Source organism: Myxocyprinus asiaticus, chromosome 44 (genome assembly GCF_019703515.2).
Source record: "Myxocyprinus asiaticus isolate MX2 ecotype Aquarium Trade chromosome 44, UBuf_Myxa_2, whole genome shotgun sequence".
Lineage (NCBI taxonomy): Eukaryota > Metazoa > Chordata > Actinopteri > Cypriniformes > Catostomidae > Myxocyprinus > Myxocyprinus asiaticus.
The window spans coordinates 33,160,047-33,171,956 of NC_059387.1; the positions used below are offsets into that span (position 1 = coordinate 33,160,047).

An 11,910-nucleotide genomic window follows, 5' to 3' on the forward strand; every position below is an offset into this window, starting at 1 on the left:
ATAAAAATGATAGGTTAATCTTACCAATCTCTGTTTATCCACTTGGACGTTGCTGTCCTCATTATAATGCATTGTTTTTCATTTTTTGTTCTGCGCCCCAGAACGCTTCCCTCCTTCATTTTGGTCACGTGACTGTGTCTGTGATAGAATTAGAGTAATGTTGGAGGGTAAGCGGTTGACATGTAATCACATGATATAATAAAATACATTTTTGAACTCATTTAAAATGCTAAACCAAAGTTAAATAAAAATGTTTCCTTACATTATTTTTTTAACAAATAAGCTTTTGATTATTTATAACCTTTTATGAAAGAAGGTTTTCAAAGAATGATTTTGGCACAAGAAAAAAATCTGTCCAAACTTGTGGACCTACAGTACAGAAAAAAGTCTTCATCTCGTGTTACAGATGAGCTGGTGCAGTTTATTAGTTGCATAAGTTTTATGAAGATGTCACTTAAATAACTTCATAACTGTCGAACGACTCAATAGAGCAGAAGTGAAACTGGTGTGTTCCAGTTCAGATCATTTAACCAATCAAACAGTGAATCTGAGAGTGTGAGGTGAAAATCACATTTGCATTGTCAGAGTTGAATGATTCTGTTTCTCTCAGAATAGAGCAGCTCTGTCTCCAGTGACCATGTTCAAACCACAATTTTAGTAGTTTAGTTTTACCAGCAATCGCACCTTTTCAGAACTGTTCCATAATTAAAAAGTTTCTCTGTTCGTAAAAGACACTTTGGTTAAAGTTCTGGAACACCAAACAAAGAAATAAAACATGATGAGAACAAAAATCCTCATAGGGACAGAGAGTACAATTGCCCCCTGTAACTGAAGACAAAACTTCAAGCTGCTGTTTTCATTCATTTAGTAAATTAATTATTATAACATTATTCATTGACCAGTTATTCTGATTTGCAGATTCACACTGAAGACATTGAAGCTGACAATGTGAAAGGAGATTGATATTTCACTGCAGAGGGAACCTTAATTAAATGCTTAAAATAAAGTACAGTGCATGTAGATTATTGTTTCCAAAGGAAAAACATATAAAATATATCTTTATAAAAGTTATGCAATATGACCTTAAGGTAAAATTATGTACCCAAAACAATATACTACTGGTAAAAAGGGTCCCCTTGAAGATGCTGCCCCAGTCACGGCCCTTGTAACTTATAAAGGTAGAGTTTAGTACTGTTTCTGCGAATGAATCATTTATATGTTTATTTTATCATTTTTATTTTTACGAGTAAATACAAAAAAAAAAAAAAAAAAAAAAAGAGTATTCCAGAAAATAAAATTGCAGAAAATGAAAGTGCAAAAAACTTCAGGAGTGACAGAAATGAACAATGACTAACATGAGACGTGTAGAAATACAGATAAGAGTCTGCAGCGTTAGAAAGCAGCTGCAAACAAGAAGATTATTTTCATAAAGTCACTTTGCATTGACAGCACATGCATCAGTGATCTGAGAGCATTTATACTGCTGTGAGTTTAACATTTCATCACTGAGACTATTAAGCAGAATACACAATAATTAGAAATGATATTCATTACCATCCTCACGTGTATCATAGCAATCCACTTTCAAGGTAAAATCATGTAAATAGAAATTGGCTAATTTGATTCATTTGCAAGTACAATAAAAAAAAATAAAAAAAATAACTAATTTAATTTCTTCTAAATGTTCCTTAGATTCCACAGGACAGGTCACTGTAACTCAGACTCCCACAGAGAAACATGTTCAGATCGGACACACAGTCACTCTGACCTGTAAAACCAGCAGTTTCATTGGACGCCAGTCAGATGGTGACTGTAAGACTTGTGTTTCCTGGTATCTACAGAAACCTGGAGAAGCTCCAAATAATTTAGTATACAACATCAAAACCCTTCACACTAGAACTCCTTCACGATTCAGTGGCAATGGAGCAGATCATGGAACTGATTTCACTCTGACCATCAGTGGAGTCCAGACTGAAGATGCAGGACATTATTACTGTCAGAGTTACCACTGGATTGACAGTCAAGGTTTATTCACACAGTGATAAAGAGTTGTACAAAAACCATAGCGACTGCACTGATACACTGACAGATACTGCAGCTGCTCACACACACACACACACACACACACACACACACACACACACACAAACGCGCGCACACGCACACATCAGTGGAGACATTAACATTATTATAAAACTGAACTTAGTGTTTCAGTCACAACGAGTGCTGCTTTAAGACTAGAGGATGCTGAGGAATGTAAAAAAGTGGGGGCTCGTCCGGGATTGATCAGACTTGGATTGGCTGGAGCAACTGTAAAGAAAGCGACACACACAAGAAAAAAATCCACAGTAACATATGCCTTGAGGGCGTAACACCAATCCTGCGTGGATACAGGAGTCATTTTTGTCATAATGATGTTTCTGTCATTCATACACAGCTCAAACATCATTAACAGAAAAGCTGAAGATTCAGACAAACTAATCAACAATTTTCAACATGTCAGATGCACACTGTTCATTCTAGACTCATTTGACTTTGTTTGGTTGACAAAAGTTGAAACACTAAAACAGAGAGACTGAGGAATATTTTTAAGGAAGAATGCATGAAAAATTCTCAGTTACATATTGTCTGATCTGCAAAATGTCTTGGTTTTTGAAGGTAATTTAGCGAGTTTAATGTCACATGATCATAATGTATATTAGACTGACAGCATATAAGCTTTTGGAGACTGTTTGCATTATTTTGCATATTCAGCACATGCTTCAGTGATCTGAGAGTGTTTATAGTGCTGTGAGTTTAACACTTCATCACTGAGAACTTTTCTTCATTATAACTGAACAAACAACAACAAGAATGAATTTCATCAGCGTCTGTATCTGGACACTCGTTCTGTCTGTTCAAGGTTCAGTTTAAATATTATTAAAACTCAGTGTTATATGTATGCATGTGTCTGGTAGAAAACAATGTATGTATACTGTATTTTTAAAGTTTCATATCGTTCTTTTCTGATGAACTTTCTTTAACAGAAATTACAGGACAAATTTCTGTGACTCAGACTCCAACAGTAACAACTGTTCAACCAGGAGAATCCATCACTATAAACTGTAAAACTAGCAGAGGAATCGGAGATCGTTCATGGGGCTGTGGTAGCTGTCTCGCCTGGTATCATCAGAAACCTGGAGAAGCTCCTAAACTCCTCATTTACGACATTAGATCACTGCAGTCTGGAACTCCATCTAGATTCAGTGGCAGTGGATCTGATTATGAACTGATTTCACTCTGACCATCAGTGGAGTCCAGACTGAAGATGCAGGACATTATTACTGTCAGAGTGCACACTACATCAGTAATAGCTGGTTGTTCACACAGTGATAAAGAGTCGTACAAAAACCTCTGTCATTCACACTGCACTGATACACTGACAGATACTGCAGCTGCTCACACACACACACACACACACACACACATACACACACACACACACACACACACACACTTGTTTTTATATCATTGTGGGGACTCTCTATAGACATCCATGCATTTTATGGATTTTATACAGATCTACTGATAATTTCTCTCCCCTTACCCTCACAGAAACCTTTTGACATTTTTACATTTTCAAAAAAAACATTGTTTAGTATGTTTAATAAGCCATTTCCCTCATGGGGACCGCTGGCTGGGCCCCACAAGGTAGTATAAATATGTGTACTCATACATACACACACACACACACACACACACACACACACACACATATTGGTACTTCTATCATTACGAGGACTCTCCATAGACATGATTTTTATACTGCACAAACTACATATTCTATCCCCTAAACCTAACCATCATAGAAACCTTTTGGCATTTTTATTATTATGTTTATTTATTTATTTATTTGTTTATTTAATTGATTTTAAGTAATATTGTGTTATTTTGTATGATATTAATGTACAGCACTTTGGTCTATATTGTAGTTTTTAAAGTGCTTTATAAATAAACTTGAACTTGAACATTGTTTAGTGTGTTTTTTAAGCTGTTTGAATTACAGGGACACTAGCGGTGTCCTCATAAACTATATTTATAGCATAATAACCTCGTAATTACTAGTTTATAATCTAAAATATGTGCTTGTAAACCACTCACACACACACACACACACACACACACACACACACACACACCAGTGGAGAACACTGGCATATCTAAAAAATATATTAAATTAATTATATCAATAAATTATATCAATATTAACTTTACACTTTATTTCAGACTTTTGGACCCCACAGTATTTATCTCCTGTATGTTTATATTTCAAAACCTCTTAAAAAATTGTGACATTTACTGAGAACACTGTGTGTATGAGTTTCTTAATTTGACTACATGATCTTGTTTCATAAAGTCTCTGCAGGTGTTTTCACGGTTCATTGAGTGAAGTTTATTTCTAAAGTGTGAACTAAAGCCCTGATCTTATAAATCAGCTGAAATGTTGAAGTACTTTTTCAAATTCAAAAGACACCAAAAGGAAATCAAAATAACTGAATATTATTTCATTTATTGAATTTTGACAACAGAAAACAGCACTGAATAACAAAAGCACACATATACTTGTCTGAATAGAAGTCACTGTTAGTCTCCATGTGAGACATGAGTGAGAAGAGCAGAAGAGAATCCAGAGGATCTACTCAGAACACTGATCTCTCCTCACTTCTCCAGTGACTGACGGCTGGTCTTTCTGTCTGGCCTCACAGCTCACTGTGACCGCCTTCATCCACTCCTCCTGAGAGAGAGTCAGACTGCTGCTCCAGCTGTACAGACCGTCCTTCTCCAGGACCCCAGCACTGCTCTTCTCAGACCTGCTGCTCCCGTCCACCTTCCAGTTCAGGCTCCAGTCTGAGGGGAAGCCCTTGTTGGCCACACACATCAGTGTTGCTGTGTTCTTTGTGGAAATCTCTTCACTGGAGGGCAGCAGGACGCTCACGGCAGGACGAGTGTTGCCTGACAAATACACAATAGACAACTTAAAAAAAGAAAAGATTTCTATCTCCAGATTAAAATGGAATAAATTACATTAATAGATTTTTTTATAATGATAGGCTACTTAATAAAATGTTTTATAATTATTATTATTATCATTTTGATCTATTCGCTCAAAAAAAAAAAAAAAAACTAAAGACTCTGAATGACCAAAATGTCAGTTTGACGATCTGATGAAATGATCAATAAAGTGCACCATAAATTTGTATGTTTGCAGCTAGATTTACACAATAGTTGAAGAATGTCTTTCCGTCATATATTTCTCTTTACATTAAGAAACAATGAAAAAGACATCGCCCGACCTCAACAGTAGGATACAAAATATTCTGTACAATACTTCACTTTTAACAGATAGTTTGATGAAAATTCCTACAGTAATACTTTATATCTTCCATATTACATTAATAAACATTTCATATTGAAGGACCATTTTTATGAACTCATGATAATGTCAGTAATTTAAACAGAGGCATGAACAGCTACAAAAACTGAATCACATCTCACTTCTGTACGAGCAACAAATTCACATGTGCTGACAACAAATACATTAGCCTAAGTGTCTTAAAATTTCACGTTCATTTCTTGAAAAACAGACAAATTATTAAATGATTCTAATCAGGAATTGCAAAAATAATTATAAAAATAATGAATAAATACAAAATAAAAAAGTGAGACAAATCCCTCAACTCATAGTGTTACAATCACACATAAAACACACATTCAACATAATTATGAAACATATGCAACATTAAAAGAATGATTTGCTGATTTACTTACTGCCAACATCCAGTTTGGTGCCGCTGCCGAAAGTGTACCACAGTGATACAAACTAATAGAACAGCTGTACAAAAACCTCTGAGCGCTTCACTAACTGCACTTTAAACACATGATCACAAACACATCTTTACACAACACACATACAAACATACTTTCATTTATTTTATTATTCATATTGTGGACAACTGCTAATAAAAATATGAATAGTTCATAATATGCATTTAAAAAAAAAATATAACATTGTTTTATGATTGCATGTTTTAACTCCTCATAACTCTTGTGATGAAGTCTGTGTTGAATGTTCATGAGAAATCAAAACATTGAAAAAAACTTCCTGAGAATATCCACTGACTGGAATGCAATGTATTTAATAACTTAGAATAAAGACATACTGTTAATATTCATAAATGTAATATTCTTTTAATAATGTATTCTCATCGCTGCTGTTCTCCTGTAACAGTCACATTTGCTGGTGAGAGGAAACAGTTTTGAATGTGTGTCCCACCCCTCTGATTAAAGCACAATATCAGACTGTCTGTTAGTCAGGACTGTCAAACCAACATCACTGTTCCTTCAGTTCTCACTCATTCACAGTAAAGATGACAGCACACGCTCTCATTATCTGCTCTCTTCTGCTTTTCACTGCTGGTGAGAATCTATTTCAGTGCTAATAGTCAGTATATTTTACACATTCAAACTAAAATGATTTTTTAATCTTCAGGTGTCAAATAACTATTCTTGAGATAGTGAAAACTTCTGTGTTTATTATGTCATGTGTTTCAGAGTGTGATGGACAGATCACAGTCACTCAGAGTCCCTCAATAACAGCAGCTCAACCAGGACAAGAACTTAAAATAAACTGTAAAACCAGCAGTAGAGTGTATGGTGGTGTTAGTTTAGCCTGGTACTTACAGAAATCTGGAGAAGCTCCTAAACTCCTCATTTATCTGGCCAACAGAGTGCAGTCTGGAACTCCATCTAGATTCAGTGGCAGTGGATCTGATAGTGATTTCACTCTGACCATCAGTGGAGTCCAGACTGAAGATGCAGGACATTATTACTGTCAGAGTGTACACGAGGTCAGTGGCAGCTATGTGTTCACACAGTGATAAAGAGTCGTACAAAAACCTCTGTCAGTCACACTGCACTGATACACTGACAGATACTGCAGCTGCTCACACTCACACAATAACACTCATTTTTATAATTATTATAATTATTGCATTCATAGTTTTATGTATGAATTTCATAAGTTATCTGTTCCCCTCTAAACTGAACTGAATGAACGATATAACAACTAATATTATTTACTACCCTGCTGTTTGTTTGAACAGTCAAACACTGATGATTGACAATCAAATAAAAGAATAGTAAAACAAAGCTGTGATTCACAGAAAACAATATATCCTTGATGATGGACATCATTAAACTGAACACTGTAAGACTTTAGTTCAGTGTGATCAACTGAAAGTTTCCAGAGATGATAAACAGGACAAACACTGAGCAGATGTGTGTGACACAAACAGCATCATTGATATTGAGTTTTGAACAGTTGATTGAAACATTCAGAAGGTCAGTATGACTGCTGAGATCAGCCTCAGAGTAAACTGATGAATATGATCAAAGCTCATCTCTCCATTAGTCAAACTCAACTGTCTCATTCACACAATAAAGAGTCAAACAGTGAAACTCATATTTGCATCATCAGGGTGGAGTGATTCTGTTCCTCTCAGAATAGAGCAGCTCCATCAGCAGATGTTCACATCGTAATACCATCAACACTTCAAATAAAGATGTGAACTCATTTGTGCAAAAGATCAGATTTCATAGTTTCATTGAAGAACACGAGATGCTCTTTGATACATTCTCAAATCGTGCTGGATAACATGATCATCAGATTTTGAACAAACGTTTGGAGTCCAAACCAGCTCATGCTGTCATTGAAACTAAATGGAAACATTTAAACATACAATTCATGCACATCTTTAAATTCACCTCAAATAGTACACATAATATAATTTGCAGATGTGGAATGTAATGAATTATAACCACTCTCACAAATTTTTCTAAATAAATCATAGTACTTTTGCTTCAGTTGATTAAAAATGATTCAGCTTCACTACATATATTTTTTAGCTTCCACTAATTGCATCCGTACTCCGAAAGGAGATATTCACAAGATGGGGGTTCCCACATTCCTTCTGTTTGATCAGGGTTCCCAGTTTGTCTCTGTTTTCAGAGATCTGTGTGAGACTTGGATGGTAACTCCAAAGGTCACTACAGTTTACCATCCCCAGACCAATATGACGGAACGGGTAAACCATACCTTAAAATACATGATCTCGTCTTATGTTGAAGAAAACCACAAGAAATGGGATGCACACCTTCCCGAGCTGAAGTTTGCCATTAACTCAGCAGTGCAGGAAACAACTGGAGTGTCACCAGATGAACTTCAGCTGGGCCAGAAACTTCAGAGTCCCATAGATCAATTATTTCATTAATTAACTTCCACTAATGATGTGGTCCATCGGCTAAAACAAATGCAATCCAGTGTTGCAGAATGTTCAAAAGGAAACATGTTTTAGACCACAGCTGTCAGCTGATAAAAGGCGAATGCTTCTGTGTAGTTTAAAAAAACGTCAGTTGTTCATTTTGGGTTGATATTACACTTTTTAAATGAATACACTACATGTCTGAGTGTATAGTGCATATTGTGAGTGCATAATGTAGCTATTGTAGGTCATTTGACACACCGCTACTGTGTTTTTATCCAAAAGAGAGATTGTTTGATGTGGTGAGGACATGCGGCCACTGTACCACAAATGGAATTGCTTTGCTTCTCTTTTCTAATAGTAAATATAGGCCTAATTGACAGACTCGTATACACACCCCAGGAGAGAGGAATAAATTAAATTGCCATTTCTGACCACAAGGGGGAGACACAGCAGCTGCAATGCTCGCCAGTGTCAGTTTCTGTCCATCAGTAACCTCTCTGAAACCTTTATAGAAAATTATCAAACATAATCATGAAAAATAAAGAATGAAATAATAATGAATCTGAATTTAAAAGATAAATAAAAACCTGAAATAACCCATTAGAGAACATTCTGTACGTCTGAATGAAGGAACTGCTGAATGTCTCTCCTTGAACACTGAAATTGTGTAATTTACCTAAACATTTAAATCTTTTGAAGATTTGAAGATTTGTTGGATGTGCTAATATTGAAACCAGAACAGAGAGTAGAAAATTACTTAAACATCACACTCTACTTATAAAACTGGATTTAAACATTTATACATTTGTATATACTGTAGGGCCTTTGTTCTATGGTCAAAAGGAGAGACATTGGACTCAGTTTCCCAAGGTCCTTCACAAATTCACAACTGGATGCGAAGTCCCGCCCATGGACCCAGGCTTAAACGCCATTGGTCGAGTGGCCTACGACCGATGACGTCATCTCGTCAACAAAACCCGCGGACAGATGAATTTCGCTCTCTCTGTGCTAAGCTCTGCCTGGCTCTAAAGGGACATCTGTACTGTGCACGTACTGAAGGAGTTTTCCCTCCGTTTGGACTGAGAACAAAGTGACCACGTTTTTCTAACCTCGCCATTTGGCCACGGTAGAGTAAGATTAACTTAGCTTTGTTCAAGTCTTATAGTATACTTATATCAACCGGTTCAGTTTCACTGTAAAGCAAAAGTGAATTCATTTTGAAAAACGGAAAGGCGACCTGTTTCCCTTCTCCCTCTTTTTCATTCAACGTTGACTATCTGCATTCTTCCCCACCGCTGAATCCGAAGAATAAAGCAGAGACGCGTCTTTCCGCTGACGAGCGTAAGACAAGGAACCATCCAGACCGTTTCTCCTGACCGCTCAATGCAACAGGATTTCCAACAGACAAACCTACTGAAATCACACAGGATTTCCCAAGTAAGGCTTGATATCTGGGCAGATTTAGTTTAGAAACTGTGACTTTCCTTGTGAATCTAAATCGTATTTTTGATTCTAAATGCTGATGTTTTGAATATATATATATTTGTATGTTAAACTCTGCTCGCTGTTTCAAGTGGGGATATTTGTTTTAGTTTCTTTTGGGGTTACGTTTGTTTTGTTGAGTGATTTGAACTAGTAATTCAGTCCCGCTGTTACGAGCGGTTACCCTTAACTAAACTGCATGCATTCTTCCTCGCTCCCGCTCGCTCTCACTCTCTTTCTCTCATTGATATTCATTGAGTGAGCGGCGCCGCGGTTTGTGTTCGACTCAGGCTGGTGAACCAAATTCTCCCGCCTGTTTCGTCAGTTCCTTTGTGTGTCCGCTCATTTCCATTCGCACATGGGATCAGCTCCATTTTGGACTTAACCCTCCATTCTGAACCTGATCCTCCATTTTTTTGATTCCTTTGTTACCACACCTGGACACACACACACACACACTATCATATAGCTCCACTGTTAGCTTAGGATATCATTGATTTTATTTTTGGATTATATTCAGATAGTATTGGCTGTGTTCACTGGCTGGCCGCCAAATTCTCCCGCCTGTTCCGTCAGTCCCTTAGTGTGTCCGCTCATTTCCACCCGCACGTGGTATTAGCTCCATTTTGGATTTAACCCTCCATTTTGAACCTGATCCTCCATTTTGATTCCTTGGTTACCACACTGGGACACACACACACACACCCACACACACACTAGCATATAGCTCCACTGTCAGCTTAGGATATCGCTGATTTTAACTGGATTATATTCGGATAGTATTGGCTGTGTTCACTACTGCTTGTTTATAATAAATCTTGTTATATTATAAGTACTCCTGTTTGTTTTTGTTTGAATGTTGTGTTGAAGCCAACCTCTGCCACATGAAGAACTCCCAAGTTACCTCAGAGTACTATTATGTTGTTGGTATTAGAAACTAACTGAAACTAGATTACTGTTGGATTTGTGTATCAAAATAATTGAACTAGGTTTCCCCTTTGATTATTTTGATTAACAATTAAGATACTCAACCTACAGGGTAGATTTTATTCTATGAGACTCAGTCAGTAACTTGCTATCATTTTTCTCTTTTCAAAGAGTGGTGCCCCGAGAATAGAGTTTAATGAATTAAATTCTATTTAATTACTATTTAGCTACTTGATTATTCCATAATTAATAACAATTAATTATTGACCATTTCTGGAGAATAGTTTGTTAAATTCTATTTAGTTATTTAATTGTTATTTGATTATTCCATAATTAATAACAATTAATTATTGATTATTTCTGATAGTAAAACTGATTTAAACAACCAGTAGCACCTACAATACTATACTATTATTATCATTAAATTACAGTGGAATAGATGTTCAGCTGTTTGCTTATTTAATTGTTGAGCTATTTCATGTTGTTCACGCTCAGAAATACCTTGTGACATTACTAAATATTTAGAAATGACCAGAAAAGGACCAGTGGAGTGTTGTGTACAATATTTAAATCCAGAATGAGTCACTTTACATATTCAGCACATGCTTCAGTGATCTGAGAGTGTTTATAGTGCTGTGAGTTTAACACTTCATCAACACACAACACAATCTTCATCATCACACAACACACAACAATGATATTCATCACCTTCTTCATCTGGACTCTCACGGTGTTTGCTCGAGGTTTGTAACATATGACTTTTAAAATTAGAAGTTTAATTGTGTGTTAAGTATACATATTTTGTCAATTTAAAATCAAAACTTCTTGGTTTAATTTATTCTGATTTATTTCAGAGTGTGATGGACAGATCACAGTCACTCAGAGTCCCTCAATAACAGCAGCTCAACCAGGAGAAGTTGTTAAAATAAACTGTAAAACCAGCAGTAACGTCTACTGGGAGAGTACTTATGGCTCCCGCTTAGGCTGGTACTTACAGAAATCTGGAGAAGCTCCTAAACTCCTCATTTATCTGGCCAACAGAGTGCAGTCTGGAACTCCATCTAGATTCAGTGGCAGTGGATCTGATAGTGATTTCACTCTGACCATCAGTGGAGTCCAGACTGAAGATGCAGGACATTATTACTGTCAGAGTGAACACTACATCAACAGTAAAGATGTGTTCACACAGTGATAAAGA

General features: G+C 36.4%; 1 pseudogene and 4 gene segments (V, D, J or C); 4 read left to right on the top strand and 1 right to left on the bottom strand.

Moving 5' to 3' along the window:
* Window positions 1-1,490: 1,490 nt before the first annotated feature.
* Window positions 1,491-2,599, top strand: LOC127434693 (immunoglobulin kappa variable 3-15-like). The segment is given in 2 exon segments: window positions 1,491-1,589; window positions 1,693-2,599. Coding segments are annotated over 2 exon segments (399 nt in total).
* Window positions 2,600-2,688: 89 nt separating this feature from the next.
* LOC127434694 (immunoglobulin kappa variable 1D-13-like) lies at window positions 2,689-3,532 on the top strand (annotated as a pseudogene).
* Window positions 3,533-4,529: 997 nt separating this feature from the next.
* Window positions 4,530-5,958, bottom strand: LOC127434550 (Ig kappa-b4 chain C region-like). The segment is given in 3 exon segments: window positions 4,530-4,992; window positions 5,809-5,860; window positions 5,953-5,958. Coding segments are annotated over 3 exon segments (375 nt in total).
* A 351-nt stretch (window positions 5,959-6,309) lies between these two features.
* LOC127434702 (Ig kappa chain V region S211-like) lies at window positions 6,310-6,973 on the top strand. The segment is given in 2 exon segments: window positions 6,310-6,456; window positions 6,592-6,973. Coding segments are annotated over 2 exon segments (375 nt in total).
* A 4,399-nt stretch (window positions 6,974-11,372) lies between these two features.
* LOC127434711 (Ig kappa chain V region 3547-like) lies at window positions 11,373-11,910 on the top strand. The segment is given in 2 exon segments: window positions 11,373-11,455; window positions 11,567-11,910. Coding segments are annotated over 2 exon segments (387 nt in total).